At 40.6% G+C, this 24,621-nt stretch overlaps 1 protein-coding gene and 1 non-coding gene across 3 annotated transcripts; one reads left to right on the top strand and one right to left on the bottom strand.

Annotated features, from left to right (window-relative positions):
- The first annotated feature begins 86 nt into the window (after positions 1-86).
- Positions 87-22,089, top strand: LOC119658585 (ER membrane protein complex subunit 1). Of its 2 annotated transcripts, XM_038066041.1 has the most exons (14): positions 87-324; positions 382-1,009; positions 8,768-8,914; positions 8,975-9,170; positions 9,230-9,346; positions 9,429-9,446; positions 9,830-10,164; positions 10,217-10,411; positions 20,376-20,453; positions 20,508-20,709; positions 20,774-20,926; positions 21,039-21,209; positions 21,271-21,504; positions 21,570-22,089. In XM_038066041.1, exons 1-14 carry the CDS (start codon positions 218-220, stop codon positions 21,728-21,730), a joined length of 2,742 nt encoding a protein of 913 aa, XP_037921969.1. In that variant the 5' UTR covers positions 87-217; the 3' UTR covers positions 21,731-22,089. The 2 variants fall into 2 exon arrangements, with proteins under 2 accessions (XP_037921969.1, XP_037921970.1); XM_038066042.1 differs by lacking the exon at positions 9,429-9,446 and having other exon boundaries at positions 89-324.
- Positions 16,572-16,643, bottom strand: Trnaa-ugc. The gene has a single exon. It is a non-coding gene; the product is annotated as a tRNA-Ala (tRNA).
- Positions 22,090-24,621: the final 2,532 nt, after the last annotated feature.

Raw genomic sequence — 24,621 nt, 5'->3', positions numbered from 1 at the left:
ACGTTATCAAGAAAACGACATTTTATCGTTTAGAACAAGACTGTTCTAAATCAGATGTCAACTATTGGGCATTATACTTCCAATAAGAACAGTCTGTCAACTACCACTGCTGTCAAAGTCAGATGTCAGGAGTGCTAAAGTCTTCACATCGCTTCTGACTTGCAAAACTTTATCGGCAAAAAATTGTATTTATAAATTAGAAACTAAGTCCATTGCGATGAGGTCTATACGAACTAGTTTTCTATTGCTTTTCCTCATAAAAGTCTTACTCAGTTTTGACTTCTGCGCTGCATTATACGAGGATCAAATCAAAAAATTCGATTGGTACCCAACCACACTTACCCAAACATCAAATTCAATTTCAATCGTGTCTTCTTACAGGACTCTTGAAAATATTGGCGAAATAATAACTGCTCAATTCTATACATCAGACTATAACACTCGCATATTCGTGGCGACGAAGGAAAACGTCTTGGCCGCATTATGCCCACGTACAGGAAAACTACTGTGGCGAAGAATTCTTGAAAAAGGTCCACGTGGATCTGTTCGTTTCTTTCACATAGAAAACGAAGTTTCTTCGTCGGCAGTAGCACGCACAACACATCCCAGTGGTGTTATTACAGTTACAGGACATGCTCCGGCAATTGTGCGAGGTTGGTCGCCCGCAACTGGCAATGTCGAATGGGAATGGTCGGTGATGCCGGTGCAACAAGAGCGAGCGGAAGACGCGCTTTGGTTTTTCCATAGCACATATTTGTACCACGTTATACCAGTGTGGGGATCACATCTTGAAGTAACCAAGTACTTGGCTACAACTGGACAGAGCCGGGGAACTACGGCAAGGATCACGGCTCCTTGGATTCAAGATGCTAAATGCACCCTCGCCGCGTCACATTTTGTCTGTTTAGATAAAAATCAACTTATTTGGCTGGATTTAACTGAAGACACTCCACAAATCCAGCGTAAAACTTTGGATTTCTTGCCGAAAGCGAAACCTGAAGCTTTAAAGGTGAGTAATGGTTGTAAATATAACTAAAAGTCTAAAAAGCCGAAAACCTTTGCGGAACAAAGTACTTGGGTGATTATATTTTGAACGATTTCAATATCCTTGGTTTCTGAAAGCATCGTCTTGGTCCGTATGTAAGGAGGAAAACCATTTTCAGTTTTTATGCCGTTGTACCAATTGGAGAAAAGTCTTAAGTAAAAGTGTCAGCCCAAGCGTGTGGAGAGGATGTTTTGGCGTGGTTGCTACCGCTGTTGGCGATCTGCCGCGCCCACACACTGGCCAACCATCAACAAACAGTCGTAACGCAAACGTATGGACAGTATTTTGCATTGGATGTGTCCGTCCGCTAGCACTTGCCGGCAATCGGATAGAGCGTCGGTTTTTTGGCAAAAATCAAAGGATGTGTGCATTTGTATGCGCGATGAATAAGCGATGTGAAATGCAGTTTGTGAACAAACTTTGCCGACTTGAAGCGAACTGCGCCGACGTGGAATGTTCATTGAATTGCAGCTCACACTGCACATTTCTGGGGGTTTGCAGGTTCCCAGCAAAAAAAAAAATTTTACTGCGCGGGGCTAAAAAACAATAGTTTCTTTATTTGCTTTAAAAGTGAAACATGTTTTTTCTATAGTATACGTGTAAAATCTAATATTTTCACTTACCCAGTGAAGTCTATATTTATAACATTGCACTGTTGCACTTAAAACTTTTATTGGTTTCACTGCCCTTGAGTAAGTGGAAATCAATGAAAAATTTTCCAAAAAGATCATGCGCGAAACCAGAAACAAAAAAATAAAAATATATATGTGCGTATAGTTCCACCAAGCTGCCAATAGAAGAATTATGAAACATTCACTCACAGATTTCATTGAGATCAATAGCCATCAATCCTAAATGAATCTTTTACGAAGCTGTGCCTTTGGTTCCCGCTGGATTGCAGCTACCGACAAATGTGTTGAAGCCGGCTTAATACTAGCCACATACCAGCAAGCAAGCTGTCAAGTAAGTTGTTTGTTGCAGGGCAATAGCACGTTTGTCGTCAAATTCTGGTTGCAGTGAGATGGGAATTGAATTGAATTGAATTCAACAACTAATCACAATATACGCGTTTCATTTAGCGCTCCATACGCCTCCAAAACGGCTCCATTTGAATCCGTGAATTTTCAGTCTTTGTTCCGTGCAGAAGTGGAGTCGACTCGTTTTGATCGATTGCGCCATTTTAATCGGTTAAAGGCCTGATTTAGATAGGGGTCACGAGGCTCTCAAATCACCATCCTGCGATCAAGCCATCATTGCTTCGGCCGGCCTTTTGCTCGTTTTCCATCGACGTTGATGTTCACATCAAGCTTGATAAGTGAATTCTCGGCAGCGCGATTTACATGACCATACCCTCAACATGCCTCATATCGGTCGCGGATATCCTCATTTCGGATGTGATCATATCGTGTTACGCCGTTATTCCAATGCAATGTCTTCACCTCCATTAACACGAGGTACTGTTCATTATCTTTTATAGTCACCCAGCGTGTGTTTTGAGGTGAGCCTCTGAGCACTCAGACCTTAGTGGTCCATTGTACTCGATTCCACCGTCTAACGGAATATCCCGGATTCGTTTATGTATCTTAGGATTTCCGTTAATGGATGTGATGCTACCGACTGCAGTTGAAGCACATCAGCACCAAAAATCTGATGTCTGATGCGTCCATAGGCCCCTCATAGACCCTCATACAGAAAATGTTCCGTGGTTTCCGCTTCCTCATTACAGGATGGACACGTATCATCTTGGTTAATTCCTATTCTGAGAATTCCCAGCTAGAGAATTATGCCCAGTCAGAATGCCCACAAAACTTCTACAAGTCTTCCTGCTTTTCGACAGGATAAACTTTGAAATATGTTTATTTGGTTTTGAAAGGAAAAGTTTGACCTGCCTAGCAGCATTAAGGCTTCGCCACCTGTCATTATGGGAAGCTTGTTTCCAGTTTTTGATAGCAGCATTAGCCAATGCTACCGACACCCCAATTGCTGGTTCCGGTCCGGGCATGGGGAAAGTTGAAGCCTCTTTTGCTAAGGCAACTGGGATTCCATTTCCCTCTACACCACAATGACCAGGTACCCAGATTAAATCTACCGTATTGGATCTAGAAACAGAATTCAATCGGTTTCTACATACCTGAACGATTTATGAAGTGATCAAAGTACTTCACAACGCCCTCAATGCAACTTGACTATCGGTACAGATTGCGATGCGCCTGCCCTTCAACCGCTCGTCAATCATCCAGGTTGGTGCCCTTAGTATTGCCTGAAAGACCGTTGTGTATTGTCCCAAAGGACAAGCCTTTCTCGTTTTTATTTGAGAGGTAGACTCCTGCTCCAGAACCATTATCTGTTTCTGAGCCATCGGTATAGACGTCATTATATCCTGACACGCATTCTTCTGGTTCGCTCCAGTTTTCTCTTCGTTTCAAAATAACATCATAGTCGCCCAGTACTCAGAACTCTAGAGGACGTCAGGGCGGATGACACTGCGGTAAAATTTAGTTTCGATACGTCGACCACAAAGAAGAAGTTGCGCTGGTGCGTTGCACAGGGCAGCATTGCATTCTTGAACGAGTTTGCTATGAGACGCGAGGAAAATATCATCTGAATAAGGCAGTGTATAAGACCTATGTCCCGTGCGACAGTGTCCATAACAAGAACAAAGAGGAATGGTGAGAGAGATTTCTTGATGAATACCAAAAGAGACACGAAGTAATTTTAATGAACCCGAAAGACTTCGAACTTTACTTTTCTGATCGTGGTGACGCTACCAAGTCTTTTTTTTTTTGAATTTATGTTTATTAGCGAACATTTATGGATCGATTTCAATCCTTTAGTAATAAGACGCATATGCCCCACTAACTATGCTCAACGGGGCTCCCTCTCACTATAATTTAATGTGGGTGAGTATCCCATCAGTAGTTTTAAGTAGATTTAGTAATGAGTACCATCTGGAGATACATTACTGAAATCCGAAGAATCAAAAAGCCCACTTAAAAATTGGAACCCAAATCTCTTACCAACGGAATTGGAATAAAATCCGTGTAGGGAAACACTTCCGCTCTATTTCTTTCTCAATCCCACTTTTGGTTTTTTTAATTTTAAATTCGGATAATGTGACACGCTATCATTCACGATTGTTTTGGTTATGCTTCCACTTACACCAAGGCCGTCCGATAAGCAATTCTCCACTGTTCTGTACCAGTGTGTTAGAGCACTTCATTCAAGACGGTCGGTTCCATTACATGGTATAGCTCGCAATGGAGTTTTCACCCTAACTCAATGCATGACCTATCCATTGCCACTTCCACCTTTTCATCAACATCCATTAAAGTCGTCAGCATAATCGAGAGATCAAACGAAAACGTCAGAGTTCATTGAAGCCATCCACGTCCTACAAAAAAATCTGCATGAGGGGTAATAGTATCGGAGACAAAGGCAGCCCTGTCAAACTCTGTTTAAATTTCAAGTTCTTCGGTTATTTTGCATCTATGCAGCATTGAATTTTGTGTTGCATTATATATAGTACATCTCGTTTTGATGATAGCTAATAGCTTTTTCAAAATGCCCCATCTCTAAAGCACTCCATACATACTCCTTGTTGATGCTATTGAGTGCCTTCTCGAAATCAATGAAAGGCAAGTTAAACGGTGATAAAAACTAGGCGTATAGGTCCACAATGGTCGGAAGTGACGAGGCAATGAAAGTTGGAAATATCTATATAACTTTCACCATTACTATTATCGTCGCCAAAACTGTGTATTCCCATCATAAACTCGAGCAAGGTATTGTCAGGGCTCATCTTGGCATTCAAGCTTTACGAAACCTCTCCTGGAGTGTGCGTAGTTGCTTATCGAAAACATCCTTCTCCTCTATACCAAACATTTCCCTTTTGTTCGTAGTGCTATACTGTTGTGATGCTTTGTCATCTTGACCAGGGCTTCACAGTTGAAGTCTTGTCTGAAACGGGTTCCGAGCCCATGAGAGTGCGACTTGCAGAAACTGTCAACTTCAATCCGACAATGAATTCGCTTCTATGACCACAAGCCTACCTAACTGCAAAAGAACAGTGCCGTAAAAGAGAAGAGAAAGAGGAATACTCACCAGAGCCCAATTATCTTTATTCACTCAGGCCCAGAATGGCCAGTCTGTAGCGCTGAAATTCTAGCTCAAACCGGAGGAAGCGATACTCAGGAACGTGTACAGTTTCTAAAACCAACCATAAACCGTTTTCGTTAGATAAAGGTGGTAGCGGTCAGGTCAATCCCTATTGGAGACGCTGTAAATTCTAAACTCAAAAGGGAAATCCATATCTTGTGTGATATGTCTTACTTTGAATTAATAGTAACACAGTTAAGAGCAAACCAGGTTTATCCCACCTTCTTCCTGAGACATCTTCTCCTTTCTCCAACAGATTTGGGAATGTCGTTGACGGGGTCGTTCGAGGTGGTATCACGGCATTTTTATTCATCACTAACTACCTACTCAATGAAGGTTTTTGTTCTATGTGCAGTATTGCATTGCCAGTCATCAAAAAATATCATTATCAAACAACTATCCACTTCTAATCCCCTCTCCTTGCTTTAAATTCATAGGTCATGCAGTCCCAGTTCACTTCTCCAGAATTGTTATATCGTCTTTAGATTGAATCGAAAGAAATAGCAAAGGGTTCTAACAATAGACATAGGACGAATTGTATTCCAACGGCCACCTTCCGGTTAGAACATGAACATGAGAAGTGCTTAGGAGAAAACAAAAAACGTTGCCCTGGTTGAATTGTTTTAGCGTCATCTTATTGATCATGTTGCCCCGGATTCAAATCCTGGTTCGTCGTGTTTAGGTTTCTAATTTCCACGGAAATAAGTCCGATGATAATGAAACTGAAGTGCAGTCTAACTGAAAATAAAATAGGATCCAATTACAATACGAAAAGGAGGCCATGTGGATGTCCTATACTCCATAAAGTAGGAAACAGCAGACATGTACGTTCTAACTGAAAGTCAAACCTTACGAGGGTTCTGAATGTCAGAGATTTACAAGGGTGTCGGTTGCTTAAGCACAACTGATAAGATCAAAATCTTGTTTCCGCAAGACAAAGGAATAAGAATCCTAATTACGTAATTAAAATTCTGTGAGAATTGGGGAGGTGAAAAGCTTTATTCTTTATTTTGCAAAATTTCAAAAAGAAGTAGGCGATGGAGGTAGAGTACCTCAAAATTCAGGAGAGTGCTTTCATAAGCTCTATGTCAATATATTCCGATCTCTACTCGGTTGTTTTATTTTAAGAAATACTCCTCCCTTCGGCTCCCATTTCTGCAGAGTAACAGGTGAAATTTGTTTATACAGTGAAGTCGTGATAATTCGTACATCGATATCGCCGTATGTATGATCAAAGGGGCAAAGAATTTGGTACGAAATATAGGGACCCAATTATCTTGAGTGCAAAATAAAGAAAATTAACTCTGGGTCCGGCAAATTTGTACGAATTAGCCAGAGATACGAATAATCGATGTACGAGTTATCGACATTTCACTGTAATAGTATATTTCTTTTTTTATTATTGCTGACCTTCCGCGTAAATTTACTGCATCGTAAAACATCATATGAAGAATATCAATATCATATATATGCACACGAACTATTTGCAAATGGAACCATTCATTATGAACAGGGCAACAATTGCAATGAGGCCCACCAATTTAATATAATAATAATCGTTGGCACAACAATCCATATTGGATCAAAGCCTTGAAGTGTGTTAGAGCACTTCATTCAAGACCGTAACGGTACACTACAGAACACTGTAGGAGGCAATATGGTCAGTATTACGCTCGCCCGAGATTATAACCCTGATTTGATTCAGGTACTCATTCACAGCTGAGTCGACTGGTATCCGACGTCAAATCACGATACAAATCCCACTGCCGCCAGCGAGATTTGAACCGCGACCTTCCGTACGACAGCCTTGTGCTCTAAACACTCAGCTATCCGGACACCAATTTGATATCCCTAAAAGCTGCCTGATTTCCTGACCTACGCCATGACTCCATCTCAGACAGGGTCTGCCACGTCTTTTTTTTTCTACCATAGATATTGCCCTTATAGACTTTCCGAGTTGGATCGTCCTCACCCATACGGATTAAGTGACCCGCCCACCACAACCTATTGAGCCGGCCTTCATTCACAACCAGACGGTCGTGATAGCGCTCATAAATTTCATCGTTATAGAGGTTACGGAATCGTCCATCCTCATGTAGGGGCCGAAAACTCTTCGGAGGAATATTCTCTCGAACGCGGCCAAGAGTTCACAATTGTTCTTGCTAAGAAGGAGTACATGAGGACCGGCAAGATCATTGTCTTGTACAGTAAGAGCTTTGACCATATGGTGAGACGTTTTTAAGGTTTTGCTTGCAAAACAAAACCGTATTAAAATCGGTTCAATGTCTGTCTGTCACACGGAATTTTCTCAGAAATGGCTATTCCGATTGACACGAAATTTGGTGAGAAGGTGGGACCTGTGAATGCCCAGACTTGCAGTGAGTGATATCTTCCTACGTTGACTCACACAAGAAGCAAACAAAACCTTTCCTACCTGAAGCGCCCAGCTTCCGAGTTCCGGACTTGTTTGTAATCTGATATAGGCGCTGTTGACTGCTAATAACCGTACGCGGATTTCATCGTCATAGCTATTATCGTTTGTGTTTTTGACCCTAGATAGGAGAAATTATCAACGGTCTCAAAGTTATAATCTCGTTTAACCAGCGCCATTTGATGTTGGTTGTTTAGACGAGGTACATCCTCTTGCCTTCAGTAATGTGCGGTGTGTGAAAGTAGACTGTATATCTGGGGTTTTTATTTTCATAATGTCAATATCATCAGCATAGGCCAGTAGTTGGGTGGACTTGAAGAGGATGGTACCTCTCGCATTGACCATCAGCATTACGGATCACTTTTTCCAGGTTAAAAAGGGTGGATGATAGGACATCCTTTTGTTTTAGAGCGTTTTTGATGTTGAATAGTCTCGAGAGTGATCCTGCTGCTTTTATCTGGTCAGGGTCAACCTAGTCAGTCTTATCAATTTCGTCGTTTACAGTTTTACTCTGGCTATGCTATCATAGACGGCCTTGAAGTCGATGAAAAGATAGTGCAACTGATGGTCACATTGTAACAGTTTTTCCATCGCTAATGTGCGTGGAGTGAAGCCTCTTTGGTATGGGCCGATGGTGTTCTGGGCGTATGGGGCTACTTGGCGTAGCAAGATAGTGGAAGGTGTCTTATCAACGTGATAACTCTATAATTGCTACACTACGTGATATATATTCGAAAAATAATGTCTCATTGCCAGTCGTAAGGCATTGACTAACTGTTCAACACCTTGAGCATCACTTGATGAACCGATAGGTATAGATGGTCGCCTCCATGGAACCATTGTGCATCCACAAAATCGTTCATATCTTAATCGCCGAGTTACCGGTTTTCGACTTGTTTAGGCAATGTTGACAGGGATATCATGTAATAATTCGAGTAAGACCCAGAGGTAAACGTTAACGGATTTGTTGCGATTAATCAACATATTCGAGCCTAATCTGGAAATCCATTTTTATTTCGCTTCTCTATGTTTAGCCAGCATTTGGTGTGCTTTATAAACTACGTTCAATTTCTAAGAATATCTCACCTACACTAATCTATTTAGATAAACTCACTAGAACTTTCTTATATTATCAGAGTCACAATAACGCCATTCTTCTCGACGATATCATCATTTCACTGGTCGACGAGCGTATTTCATGCCAGAAAGAGGCTGACGCGAATGCTTTCCATTCGATCCTACAGGAGCAGCCAGCAATCATTTTAACAACCAAACATGAAAAAGTAAGTAACCGTTTATTTTATTTTGCCCACTCCTTCTGCATACCGTTCCTGACTCCACAGATCTTACAAATATCCACCATAAACGCCAACACATGTGATAAACTCAAAGACTCGCAAAAGTCCATCCAAATTCCCGACGGCTACGGGAACTTCAAACTTGAAGCCGTCGATTGTAAAGTTAAACGGGGCACCAATAAGTTTGGCTGCAACTACCTTTTCTCAACAGAAGATGGTGCCATCATCTTAACCAATGGCGGTAAGTCATTATCATCTTTACCTCCTGCTTAATAATGTATATTATGCGAACTTTTGCAGAGGATATTCGGTGGACACGGGAAGAGTCCTTATCGAAAATTGTAGCAGTTGAATTCATTGACCTTCCCTTGTCGGACGCAGAAGGGGCCATCGAAACTGAATTGAATAGCAAACCAGGTAATGAAAACACTGTTGAGACAAATGGATTTCGAAAATAATAATCGCAATATCTTTCACATTTTGAATATTTTACCAAAAGAGGATGAATATGACGATTGTAAGTTACACAGCGCTAAGTGCATTTGTAGAAAATTTCCTGATATCAGCATGTTTGTCGCCATTATAAAACAGGACAAAATAATAAATTACCGCTTTCTTTTGAATGATTGATCATGGAGTTGACTTCTAAGCTCCGCCAAACAAAATTGGTCCGAGCAAGGAATTGGCAAAAAATTACTACAAACGTTTTTCTCAAACCTCCATGCCTTGAACAAGTCAATGCGAGCTTTCAGTGAAAGCAGCCACAATGCTATCCCTTATAACATTTACGGATTTTAGTTTGCTTGCGGTTTTATTGATTATATATATGTATAGATTTCTAAGTGGTGCGAATTTTATTCTAGGCTTCAACAATCTTTAATATGTCTCTCTATTCACTAGGGGACATCCTTGGAGCATTAGTCCGTCGATTTTCCAGTCAAATTCTGCAACTCAAGCATATCTTCTTTACGGTTGTTGGATTGGGGATACCTCAAAGTGCAACACAAAAAGCTGGTTTGGTTCGAGATGCTTTCGGGTTGCACAAGATGATTGTAGCTGCAACAAATACCGGAAAACTTTTTGGTATCGACAATTTGAATGGAAAAATTCACTGGATGAAGTATTTGCCTTCAGTCGATGGCTTTGCTAATAATGAGAACGTAAAATTGATAGTTCAAAGAACTTCGAAACATTTCCCCAATCAACCGTTATGCTCGTTAGTAGGCAGAGAGAAGGTTAGATAAAGACCCCTCAATGATGCTTGAAATATTAACATTTTCTTAACAGTCAACAGGCTTTGGATTATTATATCGCTTCAATCCCATAACTGGACAGCAGAGTGAAGGTGGATTAACCAAATTGGATTACAAAGTAAAACAATTGGCTTTACTTCGTGATCGAGAAACGGATTTCCTGAAACCGTTACTACTGCTGGACGCAAATAATGCCGTTCATGTACTGCCGGAAGATGCAAAGAGTTCGGTAAGTGTGTGAGAAAATAGATGTTTGTCATAAGTGTTACTCTATTTGTTGTTATAATGCAGTTAGTGAAAAGCAACAAATTGCTTTATGTTATTTAATCTAAAATACACTTAATGTTAGATTAATTTTACAATTTCTAGAGGGAGGCGTCGTTTTTTCCCGGGGTCAGGATTTTCTTCTTACGCCTCGATCTTAATCAATCACTAGTTTCCTTGATTTGAAATGAAAGCTTGTATTTTCATAAGTTAACACCACTCTGTTGTATCATAAACTGCTGTCCAATGGATAGCCCCAAAGTTTAGCAAAATCACAAGATCACTTTTCCATTTAAGGTGCTTCGAGACTTGACGGTGTCATTCATATCATTTATTTAGGTAGATAAAATTCTGGAGGCAACCCAATTGTTGTGTTTTCATTGCTGTTAAAAATTGGCGCTAGAAAAATCTTTTATACTAAAGCCAACTGAATTTGTTGTCCGGATTGGTGTAAATGACTGTGTTTAGAGAGTTGTTGTACTTCAGCTTTGACGTGGAAGTTAAGAATCTATTTTTCATTTTACATTAGTTCAGCTTCTTTTGTGTGAGCTTGTTCAGACAGTTTTTCCAATCGAGTTATTATTTTTAGGGGGTACCGTAGTTTCAGTATTTAGGCCTCTATTAAGGTGTATTATATATGCATCTACCTCCTTTAAACAATTATAAATATCCATGATTTTGGATGGGATTCGATCCTGGCCCGCAAGTTCAAAGTCGCGAAACTGACTCTGGAACCAATTCAATCATTGCATCATTGGTCCACGGAGCCCTCGTTTAGGACTTAGCGCCCAAACTTTAAAAAAGAGGGAGTAAGTTGCTCCCTATTTGGTCCGGTCCAGCATTAAGTTGATGCGGACTTAGGACGCCACAATTCCCAAAAAGAATATTTTCAGCTCTGGCCAAGCTCTGGTAAATAAGGCGGATTTGTGCTCAATATAATTCGTAGTCATGTGTTCTGCGCATTATATAAAGGAGCACTCAACATCTGCGAGCCGCTTAACACCGTGCGTGAAAAACACGCATGCGGTAGTGTTTAATTATTCGAATCTATTCAAAACCTCACCACAATTACCGGACTACATTACTATTGAGAACCTGCAGGATTATATCGACGATAGGCTTCGCGAAGGTGCCATTTTGAAAAACAAAATACTCGATGGAACGTCTTCTCAAATAGTGTCATTATTACGATTTTTTGGCATTGACAGGATTTCAATTTTGCATACGAAAATAGAGAGAGCTTTCTCGATAATTCTTTTTGAATTGTATCCAACAGACTGTACGTAACGTTCTTGTAAAAAGAAAAACAAAATACATACAACTCCTTTTATCCCCTTCCTTACCACTTATGTATTTCGATGGTGTCCGGATTTCATTTTTGCCCATTGTATATTGATAATTCCGACGGTCAAAGATAGCATAGACCTTATGATTACAAGCAATAAGCAAAACGAAAACAGCTCTCGTTTTTTTTCCGATGGTGGAAATTTTCTAAAGGCACTGGTATCTTCCAATATCTAGGATTTTTACCCACTTCCTAACTCCTGTCCTCTACTCCGCGGAACGAGCGCAAAGTATTACGTCGCGGGTTGAACATTGCTCTAGCCTCTCTCTTCACGCATTACATTCGCAGTTGCGACTTTTTCGCCTCGTCTGTCTCTCTCAACCTGAACTTAATCCATCCACTATGTGGTTAACTGCATGCCAGTTCTCCTGGCACAAAAACACTTCCTCAGTTAGACTCTCCGTGAACCTAAGACAATGAAAAGACACGCTGCGGGTCTTCTGAAATATAATTACACTTGTGACAGTTAGAGGAGCTATCCGGTTTAAACCTATACAGGTATTTACGATGCATCTGCCATATTCCGTAGAAACTGTAGAGAATTCCCAATCCTTGATACTGGGAATCAATGTTTGGGTCCATCGAGTCTTTTCCGCCTGCTCTTATCGTTATTGCCGCGTTTAGTCCATCTTCATACTTGCACAAGGTTGGTGTACATTTTTTTATCCAATAAGGGAGCATTCTCAATGATTACCCGTCCGAAAAAATCATGATGTTGCCCCTATACGATATTTAGACCCCAAAGTCCCCTTATTATATTTGAGAATGCACTGCGTGAATGTTAATATAGATCACAATTCAGAGCATCAAACTAGAAAATTTGATGAAACTACTGGTATTATTAACAAAGTTATAGTAGGTTGAATTTCTCGGTTTCGCGTAAATTTACTGCACCTAAGACTTCATATGTACACAAACGAGTGGTTCAGATGAACTCCTCGAAAGTGACTAGCATTGAATGCTTTTGTTTCTCATCAGCGCCTTGCCATACGAGTCAAGCTAAGTGGTTGCTGAATGAGACACATATGTATGTGTACACATCGCGTCTCTGATCATTGATGATTATTTACCGTAGGGAGGTAACTATTTGTCGTAGAAAACAACAAAATAATTGAATCTAAATAAAATACAATTGATTTTTCTCTTGAAATGGGATATATTATTTATTTGTATATACGTATTTCGGGCACAAGTTGTGCCCTTCTTCAGTACCTGACCAACTAAGATATGGATTTCTATTCTGCTCTATAAATATTAAATTTAACATTGGGAGATGATGATGATATTAATGTTGCCCGATGTCTCAATTACTGCCTCTCTCAAAAGCTTCGATTGTACGTTACCCGTGTCGTAGTTCAATTTGTTCCCTTCTGTTTCCATTAGGATCGTCAAGCTCATTTGCGCGTCCAACTACCTCCTGTTCGCACATTCCCTGATGACTTCTACATTATCCCATGTGATGCTACGCCTCTCTTCTACCATGTGTTGTGCTATCATTGATTTCAGCACTTTTTTTTCTTATTCTTTCTCTTGGCCGTTTCTACTTCTCTCTCGTATCCTCTCCAGCGTACCCAGATCAGTCTTTTATTGTGTTCTATGTAGCACCTGTCACAATCTGGACATGTCACTTTATATATCCCTCTGTATTCATGTTTTGATTTGCGGTCCTTGGGGGATCCCAGCCTGCTTTTGAGCTGGTAAATCCTACTGAATGGCACCATGTCGATATTTAGCCCTTTCATCGTTTTTATAAATTTCGACAAAGCCGCAGAGTGGGTGATCCCTATTCTTCTTTTTCCGTTCAAGTTATTAACAAGAGTTGTCATTATCCTTATTTATTGTCGTTTTGCTTTTTTCCACATGAGTCTTTTAATAATCGACCGTTGGAAACCGTTCTTCATTCCGGTGTCGATTATATATTTCTTTTCATTCCTAAATCCTCCTGCGCTGAGGCGCAGGGGCCATTTTATGTGAATGGGAGTGGTTCGAATTATCTAGTATCGTTCGCTGTGTGTGTGTAGACTTTCTGCAGATATTAAATTGATGTTTAACAAAATAATGTAACTCTAGACCAGCTTGCAAATCTGCTGTGTACAAAATCTTTGTAGCAAGTGTGGCAGTGCCCTTAAAGCGCATCGGGGAAGTAGTATCTGGCTTCCAACATGTCGATATAAGAGAATAAAAAATAACTACCTCTGCCCTTTAATTTGATTATCCTCTATTTACAAAATCTGATCAACAAGAAATTAGAAAACTAGTTACCTTATTTGAAATAATAAAAGCCGGCTTTTCCTATTCGCTAGTGTTAATTTATTGGTCTTACAAATACCGATATTTCGGGAACCACTTGTTCCCTTCATCAGTGCTAACAAGTCTCAGACTATACAGACAATTAAATCCTTGAAAGTTTAACGTGAGCACCTGTCTCATCATCATCATCAACGGCGCAACAACCGGTATCCGGTCTAGGCCTGCCTTAATAAGGAACTCCAGACATCCCGGTTTTGCGCCGAGGTCCACCAATTCGATATCCCTAAAAGCTATCTGGCGTCCTGACCTACGCCATCGCTCCATCTTAGGCAGGGTCTGCCTCGTCTTCTTTTTCTACCATAGATATTGCCTTTATAGACTTTCCGGGCGGGATCATCCTCATCCATACGGATTAAGTGACCCGCCCACCGTAATCTATTGAGCCGGATTTTATCCACAACCGGACGGTCATGGTATCGCTCATAGATTTCGTTATTGTGTAGGCTACGGAATCGTCCATCCTCATGTAGGGGGCCAAAAATTCTTCGGAGGATTCTTCTCTCGAACGCGACCAAGAGTTCGCCGTTTTTTTTTTTTGCTAAGAACCCAAGTCTCCGAGGAATACATAAGGACTGGCAAGATCATAGTCTTGTACAGTAAGAGCTTTGACCCTATGTTGAGGCGTTTCGAGCGGAACAGTCTTTGTAAGCTGAAATAGGCTCTGTTGGCTGACCGTGCGCGGATTTCATCATCGTAGTTGTTATGGGTTGTGATTTTCGACCCTAGATAGGAGAAATTGTCAACGGTTTCAAAGTTGTATTCTCCTATCCTTATTCTTCTTCGTGTTTGTGTTTGACCAGTGCGGTTTGATGTTGTTGGTTGATTCGTCTTCGGTGCTGACGTTGCCACCATATATTTTGTCTTGCCTTCATTGATGTGCAGCCCAAAATCTCGCGCCGCCTGCTCGATCTGGATGAAGGCAGTTTGTACGTCTCGGGTGATTCTTCCCATGATGTCGATATCGTCAGCATAGGCCAGTAGTTGGGTGGACTTGAAGAGGATCGTACCTCTTGCATTTACATCAGCATCACGGATCACTTTCTGGAGGGCCAGGTTAAAGAGGACGCATGATAGGGCATCCCCTTGTCGTAGGCCGTTGTTGATGTCGAATGGTCTTGAGAGTGATCCTGCTGCTTTTATCTGGCCTCGCACATTGGTCAGGGTCAGCCTAGTCAGTCTTATTAATTTCGTCGGGATACCGAATTCTCTCATGGCCGTGTACAGTTTTACCCTGGCTATGCTATCATAGGCGGCTTTAAAGTCGATGAACAGATGGTGCAACTGTTGTCCATATTCCAACAGTTTTTCCATCGCTTGCCGCAGAGAGAAAATCTGATCTGTTGCTGATTTGCCTGGAGTGAAGCCTCCTGTCCTGAAGCACCTGTCTGGACGACTTAATCTCATGGTCTTCTTAAGACACGGATTGATTTTGTGACCACAATCAGAGCCCCGCTGAGACAAGCAGCAACGGTACCAGTCTGTACCAAGTGCATGGCTTAGTATTCATACTGGTGGATGCAAGACCTACGTAAATCTCTACCGAACTAAGGAGTACGGCACTCGTGTTGAAACGCAACACCACGCCGAGGTCCGAAGGTCTCTGTACTCACATCGAACGGGAGTTCACCCGAAGTATGAGAGTCCAGGGCTATCTCGGTTCCCATGGTACCAGTATACCCCTGGTGAGGTTTCATGACTAATTTGCCACTTCAGATGAGTCCCCGTGCAGACTCGGGTCTGATCGCCCTGATTAGGCCTTTGGAGCATTCGCCTACTCCATCACGGCCGGCAAACCATAGTGAGTATAGCGTCTCCCGGTGCCACCACTATGGTTTGGTTTGGCCGACAGGGTTGCCGCCCCGTCTTCCTCATCGCAACCTCTGAGCACCAGACTATACAGACAACAATATACCTTAGTATATTGCTTCTGATACACTTGCCAAGATTGGTCTGAACATCGAAGTCGATGGTAAATGACCAAAAGGGCGGCCGAAACAACGGTGGCTCAATACGCTGGATGGGGATTTAAAAGCCTCGAGATTCCGCCCAGATCAGGCATTCGATAGAGCCAATGGCGAAACCGATCACGACGAGCCGACCCCGCTTATGAACGGGACAAAGGCTGAAGAGAAAGAAGATTACTTCTGATAATCGGAGGTGTGACGATAAAATCAAGAAATATGTCGTACTGCAAAAAGATCTACTATTTAAGCACTGGCTAAATCATGTATTCAATTCTGAACGTAGCTTACTCAATTTACTCTTGAAAGGATTCTTTGAAGAGGCTCTTGGAATCCGATTAGAATAAGTTTAAAGGATAAGCCAAGTAAAAAGTTTGGGAATATAGTGTGAGGTTAACAGATATTGTACCTCAAGAATTCTAAAACACCATTGAAGTTCTTTGATTGACATTTCTTAGCCTAATCCACACAAATGCGTGAAGATTTCATGATTTGGTGCAAAAGTATTTTGGAGATGCCGGGGATCGAACCCGGGGCCTTTCACATGCAAAGCGAACGCTCTACCACTGAGCTACATCCCCGCACATAGAGTTCTCTTGGAAGCTGGGCATTTCAAATGTGACATATTTTCTGAAGTTTTTTGTGTAACAATAGAAGATTGGATTTTCTCAACAAAAAATAAAATAACTGCCTAATGCCTTACAGCTAGGAAGAATGATTTCATAGTGTATATGGCACTTTAGTATTTCAAACTATTCATCTTAGTGTGATACTGATACAGGCATACCTCGACATATCACGTTGTTTGGTTCCATGACATTTTTTTCGTTTTAAAATTATTTATTGAAAAAACAGTGACTTACATTTAATACATAGCGTTTGTTTCTTACTTCTAGCCCAAATGTGGCTTATCTATCATAATTATATATTAAAACACGGCTATTACAATGTCTAGCCTGCCCGACCTTCTCTGACATTACTTTTAATGGTGCATTTACTTCACACATTGATGTTGACAATTTATGATTAAAGAAAAACTGAACATATATTTGAAAAAAACTGCGCCTGCACCTAGAGCGCGTTCCATGAGAGTGCGTTATAAGTTGTAAGTAATACATGCTCGTATGCATAGGATAAAGAAGAATAGAATTCTTCGTTAATTGTTGCTTGTTGCTTATGAGGTACCAAAGCTAACATTTACATGTATATAAATATGAATATTTATGAGTCACACCTCATCACTTGATGACAAATCACGATGAATCCCTACTAAGGTTTATAGTTGAGAAGCTGTCCCAGATGTTGACGGTTTAAAAAAATTAGTTAAAGTTTTCTGACTTTTTAAGCTTTCTCGATTTGTACAATTCCCGATAACATTCAACACTTTTATTTGTTGAAAAGGACACCGTCTGCCTTGTTTCATTGTATCAATCATCCTCCGAATACTCCAACGCTTCCTGAGAGTGCTCCAAACATTTGGAAATTTTTTTGGTTGGAAACTCTTTTTCTTCCTCGTCTAAATTTTGTTGTACCAATTCTGTGTCAACTGTTACAATATTAGTATTAATTACGTCAAATATATCCTCTTCATCGATTTCGTCAAAGCCTATAGTTTTCGTAATCTCAAGAATTTCTCTGTTGATTTCTGAATCGCTGTCGATATCAATGCCAGAAGGAGATTCAACCGCTTCTGGCCAGATTTTACACCAGGCTTTGTTCATTATGCCTCTAGTTACCTCTTTCCACAAAGCTTCGATATTTCCAACAGCCTTGAGAGTATCAAAATTTTTCCAGATTTCTTTAATTGATGATTGCCCATCTTTATCCAATGCTATTATATCGTCTAAACGTTCCACCAACTGCCTGAAATTTCGACGCAAATAGTATGCTTTAAAGGTAGCAATTACACCTTGTTCCAGGGGTTGCTGTATGGAAGTGGTATTTGGCGGTAGGAAGACCACTTTCATATTTTCATCGCTTGGGTTGAGAGTTGCAGGATGTCCAGGAGCATTATCGACTAATAGCAAAACTTTGTGCGATCATTTGTTCTTCCTATAGTATTATTTGACTCCTGGACAAAATTGATTTTTAAATCATTCAGTGAATAACGCGGAAGTTACCCAAGCCTTTTTATTAAGTCTCCAAATAACTGGCAGAGTGATTTTCGAAATGTTTTTTAAGGCCCCTGGATTTTCCGAATGGTACACTAGTAGAGGCTTCAGTTTGAAATCGTCAACGGCATTTCCGCCCAAAACAAGTGTAAGCCTGTCTTTGGAGATTTTGAAGCCTGGTGTTGTAGCTTCTTCCTTGGAAATAAATGTGCGTGATGGTAAACCCTTCCAGTAAAGTCCTGTCTAATCGACATATAAATACTTTTCTCGGGCTGTAACCGCCTTCATCAATAATACTTTTAAGCATGTCGGGAAATTTTTTCGCTTCTTCATAATCAGCACTAACCGCTTCTCCAGTCAATTTTAAATTATGCAGACCAAATCTTGATTTGAACTTGCCGAATCATCCTCGACTTGCATTATATTCGAAAGCTTCGTTTTCACTTCTGATGGTATTTAATAAACTCTTCGTCTTGGATGGATGGATGGATGACTGCGGTTGAAATTGGTATGTTTCTCTGGTTCATGTCGAGAATGCAGGCATACAGAAATTGTTCCGTCTTCTCTAATACAAAGGATCGGTGTTTTGTTATTATGGTACTTCCTGGTGAAGAAATAATAATAATAATAATCGTTGGCGCAACAATCCATATTGGATCAAGGTCTTGAAGTGTGTTAAGACACTTCATTCAAGACCGTAACGGTACACTACAAGATACCCTATAGGAGGCAATGTGACCGGCATTGCACTCGCCCGAGATTGTTACCCTGATTTGACTCAGGTACTCATTCACAGCTGAGTCGACTGGTATCCGACATCAAATTACGATACAAATCCCACTGCGACCAGTGAGGTTTGACCCGCGACCTTCCGTCGTGGAGAAGAAATGCCCGCCTTAATATGCTTTTTTCGGCATTGCTTTTTATCTGTCTGATAGCATATGCCTTCAATTCTAAGGAGAAAACAATTTGCGCTGCTCTCCCTCCTTCGACCAAATGTTTCCATTTTTGTTTTTAAATTAATAACTTGCCTCTGCCTTTTCTTTTTAGAGGAGCTGTATCCTTTATCTATACTGCTATGTGGGTTTTTGATCCTTTTTCTGTTAAAACAATTTTGTCACTTAGAATATGAAGGTCCGTTTAAAAAGAAAGTTTCTTACCAAATTTTAGTCGTTAATTTCTTACTCGAAATCAAACCAATATCGTATTAGGCGTCCTTTAGACTTGAGTTCTACTACCAAGATTGAATTGAAACTAACGAAGCTTCTTTTATTTATGTGTCAGATAATTATGTACATAGTTGGATGGATTTCAATATTCGCAACGTGCGATCCTTTCAGGCTTTATTTGAACAGATTGCTTATATCCAACGGATCCTTATCCAGCGTTATCTGAAAGTGCAATTACCTAACTTGCTCCCAATGTTTATCTAAGAATAATCTTCTAATGGTCTTCCGCTTTCATGGAAACTTGCAAACTAAGCATAATAAATCAAAATAATTTGTTCAGATGGTTCCTTTTGTTCACAACCATCGAAGTTTGTTAACGTGCACCAAGTTCTTCCCTTTCAACAAATATGTTAACACGTAACTAAGGATCCAGAAAACAAGGCATCAATAAAACATATTCACACCTCTCAAATACTTCTAATAATCGAAAACACCGCACACTTGTGTGAATTCTCAGAGCTATATTCAATACATATGCCCAAACGGCGCCAGTAATTAGAAGAAATATTTTAACTTGAACATATTTTACACATTGCCTTCAATCAACACATCCTCCAAGCATGCTCCTTCATTCGAGTGTTATAAGTCAAAAATGAAATAGGTCGAAGTGTGATAAGTCGAGGTATACCTCTCTGTTTCCTTGATCAGAGTACGGAGGGGTTGAATCTCCTATTTGTTTGCTCCATCATCATTGGCCTAATTGGAAAGGGCAAAGCCGAATTGAGGATATAATAAATAACAACAAAACCAAGTTTTTATTGATCATCGCCTTCTTCCTATAAGTATTAATGGGCGCAATATTGAGGGCGTCGAATGATTCATTAGTATCGCTAGATCAGCTTCCGCTATTCTGTGCAAAAGTTGATAATACAGTTACTCCAATATCAAGCCGAAGTTCCACCGTGCCAACGCTTTCTCGGTACTGCTTTATGCGAATTAAATATAATCAGTAACTATTTGTTTTCTCCCGCAGGCCGACAACATGTACATGTTCACAGCCAATAAGCAGTCAGGTACCCTGCAAGGATTTTATATCGACGCTAAATCGGAGGTAATTTCTGAGAAAATATGCAATTTACTTTATAACGTCAGAACTGATTTACAGAAAGTAGTTGCCAAACCAATTTGGAAAGTTAACTTAAGCAATCAAGGAAGTCCACAGAAAATCATAAAAATTGCTGGAAAGAATCCAAACGAGCACGTCCACTCACAAGGACGAGTGTTGAGTGATCGATCAGTTCTTTACAAATACATTAACCCGAATTTGGTTGCTGTGGTGACACAAAGTTTGGATCCGATTCATAAATGTAAGCCCCAAGGAAAGTTGGTAATGGTAGCGAGTTTAACATTTTTTTTTTCAATATTTTTCAGACATCTTGAATGTTTACTTGATTGATGTTGTATCCGGGTCGATTGTTTATTCAATGTCGCACCGTAAAGCCAGAGAACCTTTACAAATTGTTCACTCTGAAAACTGGCTTGTCTATTCATATTATAATGATAAAGTTAGAAGAACTGAATTAAGTGAGTATTTAGGCTCAGCCAAGGCCTTATATTCGCTTGAAATTGCACTAGATAGAGAGCGTTTGAATATACTTCTTTAATCGAATGATAAATATGTTAATTTGTCTTGCAGCAACGGTTGAACTTTATGAAGGAAAGGTCCAAACAAATAGTACAATTTGGAGTTCACTAGATGCCTTACCTGTTCCCCTCATAGAGAAGCAATCATATATCCTTCCATCCACAGTAGAGACCATGCGTGAAACGATTACTGAACGGGGAATTACTAACAAACATGTTCTGAGTAAGTCAAACTGTGTACGATTCAAATGCCTTTTTTCTACTAATTAAGTTTCAAAATGTAGTCGGAATCTCGTCTGGAGCAGTGGTTGAAATGCCATGGGCCTTGCTGGATCCTCGCCGTCCCGTTTCAAATGTAAATCAAGCACGAGAAGAAGGTTCTATACCATACATTCCGGAATTACCCTTGCCAACAGAGAACATTATCAACTACAACCAGTCAATTTCGAGGATAGAAAACATACACACAGCGCCAAGTGGACTGGAAAGTACTTGTCTCGTAATCGCGCACGGTCTAGGTATTATGAACTAATTCCACAAATGTGCTGAAATTGGAATTCACCTTTTGAATTTATTGTTACAGATATTTTCGTCACGCGTGTAGCACCGTCGAAAACATTCGATTTGCTGAAAGAAGATTTCGACTACTTTCTAATCACCGTAGTCTTAATCGCTCTGATAACAGGTTCATTTGTGGCAAAGCATTTATCAGCGAGAAAGGCCTTAAAGCAAGCTTGGAAGTAATAGTCCCATTTTCACAAATGGTTTTTTACACATCCATAGAAATGTGTATGCATTTTTTGTTTGGTGATTTATGTTTTGATTATTAGTCGTTGTTTCTTTTTTAAATATATCGAGTAAGTCTGTGGTACATTTAGATTTCAATTTAGTTTGTTTGTACCAAATAATTTTGAATACCAAAATGGATGTATGTTTTGGATACGCATAGTATTAAAAAAGAAAAGTCTAATTGCATGACTGACTCGCGAGAATTATGAGCAAATCGGAACATTTTCTATTAGTCGTAATAATTGGGTATTTGCTAAGTTAAGTCATTAATTTCAAATGAAACGCGGGAGGAAATAGAATCGTTCAAAATAAAATTAGTTGGATTGATTATTGGTTAACTCGTAAAATCTCTATCCATGTCACTCGCCCGCAAATTCAAAGGATTGCTCACAAATGGAACTCTTTCCTGTGGATCCGACTTATTATCGGAAACATCTGCATTTAGAGTTTTTCATGGGAAATTTGAGAAAGTATTGAGTTCTTCCGAAGTTGTTATGCTGGCTGATTCTGCTCACTATAGGATCCGATAGACCTTAAGGAAGGAGGAACGGAGAATTTCCTCTAACGTATACATCTTATTAATGGAAATATTTGCAGCAGAAACTTGGACGATGTTGAATGTTTACATCCACCTTCGCTGGATTTATATCAATTCCATCCGTTCTGAAAAAACTTAGGAATGTTTGGGAGTGCTCAGTGTTGCAAATATTTTTTGTTAATCAGTGTTATTAATACAGATATCTGCATTTAAAGATGTTCATTGAGAAGTTAGGGTAGTTTTGAATTGAAGGAATCGATGCAAATAACTTATCCGAATCGAGCCACTCATTAATTCTCACTTGCCGTTTGTGTTTTTTAGAGAGGATGCTCGTTTATCATTAGAATATTTTTGGACTTTACAAACTGATTGGTTGCCTTTCAATTTTGATCTCGTGCTATTTTATACCTTGGTACGTGAATACTTTGCTAAAAACTATATAAGGTTGTCTTTCACCCCTTGGTGGGGTATAGTGCGTCAACCACACCTACGCGCCATCGCTCGCGGTTACCTGAAATACACTTCAGCTCCCCCCACAACTTCCCAAGACGCTCGCACTCTTCTACTGTTCTGCGCCAAGTGCCCTTGAGGCAACCCACTCGTTGGCCATCTTGGGAGAGTGGATTCCACTGCATGGGAGAGTTCGCAGTGCAATTGTCGCTCCTCTTTAATATGTTACCTATCCACTGCCATTTCCCTCTTCCTATCACATTGCATACGAGTGCCAAGCCTTTGCGCCTACCAAGTTCTTCATTTGAGATAGTGTCAGGTCAGCGTACTCCGATGATACGAGGCAGAGTGAGTTGATCAGCCTACTCCACAGAAGTGGCGATAGCACACCTCCTTGAGGGCAGCCTTTTGTCGCTTCCGTTGTTAAGTGGCGATCAACACCCACTTCAGCACACAACAATCTCTGCGTTAGCATAGCATAGATCCATTTTATTAGAGTTTCGTCACCATGCTCTCTAGCGGCATCAAAGAGCTTTTGTAAGGGCGCACAGCCAAGAGCGTTTCCAATGTCCACGAACCCCCCTTCCCCTTCTGCCAAGAGGAAGGCATGTAGCCCAGAGGAACACATCCTCGAAAAATATTTCTTAGAAGTTGCTTTATGTGCTCTATACCCTTCTTTAGCATCGCTGGGTAGATGCCATCCATGCCAGGTGCTTTGAAGTGTTCAAATGATAGTATAGCAGCTCTCGCTTTTTCATTGGTAACAACCGCTCTCGCAGTGTCCCAATTCTCCTTGCAACACCTTCGTGTTGAAGAGTTTACAGAAACTGCCAATTTTCTTTTTGCCACTTCTGAGAGCTGTTCCCCCGGGTGGTGTACTTCCAAGGGAGTCTGGATAGACTCAACTCTGGAGTTCGTGAAACTACCATCCGGTTTTCTAAGAGAGTCCAACTTGGCCGACTCATCCTTATTAAAGACTCTGTACAACCTGGGTGTCTCTCTCACCTTCCAGTTCCTCACAGTATGCTCTAAAAGAGTCTCGTTTCGAACGTTTTACGAGCCTCTTATATTCACGCTGTGAGTTCCGAAAGTTTAGCCAGTCTTCATCTTTATTACTTTTGCAAGCACGATTTAGAAATCGTCTGGTTGATTTCCTTAGTCTCTGCAGTTCTCGGTTCCACCATGGAACCGTTTTACCACGTTCGCCTCGGGAAATATTACAAGCCTCTTCAAAGCACTCTAAAAATGTGCGACTCAAAGTTTTCAATTGATTTTCTATCGCCAAAGGAGTCCTTAGTCGCCTAGGAAGCGCAACTTTGTCGCCAAGAAGTTCATTGAACTTTGTCCAATCCGTTTTCCTAGGATTCCGTCTTTGTATTACAGGCTGATCTGAGAGTGAGACTTCATCTAGTACTCGCCAGTTTCTAATCAACTCTAACAACTTTGAAGTGCAGATTGTTAGGTCAATTACTTCACTTCTTTTTGGCCCCGCGAATGTAGAGACGCACCAAACGTTCGCGGTCATTAGACCAGCTGAAGTGAGAAAATCAAACAGCTTCTCTCCTCTAGGATTGCATTTGCTACTACCCCAACGAATATGCTGAGCGTTCGCATCAGAACCTACTAAAAGTTCAAGGCCACTTGATTCTGCATACACTACCAGATCCCTTAGTTCTTGCGACGTCGGAGGGCACAAAGAATCATAGAGTAAGTAGGCAGAGGTAACTATAACGTTTCTCCTCCTACCATCAACCTGTAAGTTGACCGCAACAAGGGAATAGAATTGTCTTAGCATGGTTGCCTCTAACTAAATATATAAGGACAGTCCTGCAACTTTGCCAGCAGTAGATAGGAAGAA

This window comes from Hermetia illucens, chromosome 6 (genome assembly GCF_905115235.1).
Source record: "Hermetia illucens chromosome 6, iHerIll2.2.curated.20191125, whole genome shotgun sequence".
NCBI classification, from domain to species: domain Eukaryota; kingdom Metazoa; phylum Arthropoda; class Insecta; order Diptera; family Stratiomyidae; genus Hermetia; species Hermetia illucens.
Note: the sequence above shows the minus strand (reverse complement) of the source record. Positions and strands in the feature narration are given on the sequence as shown.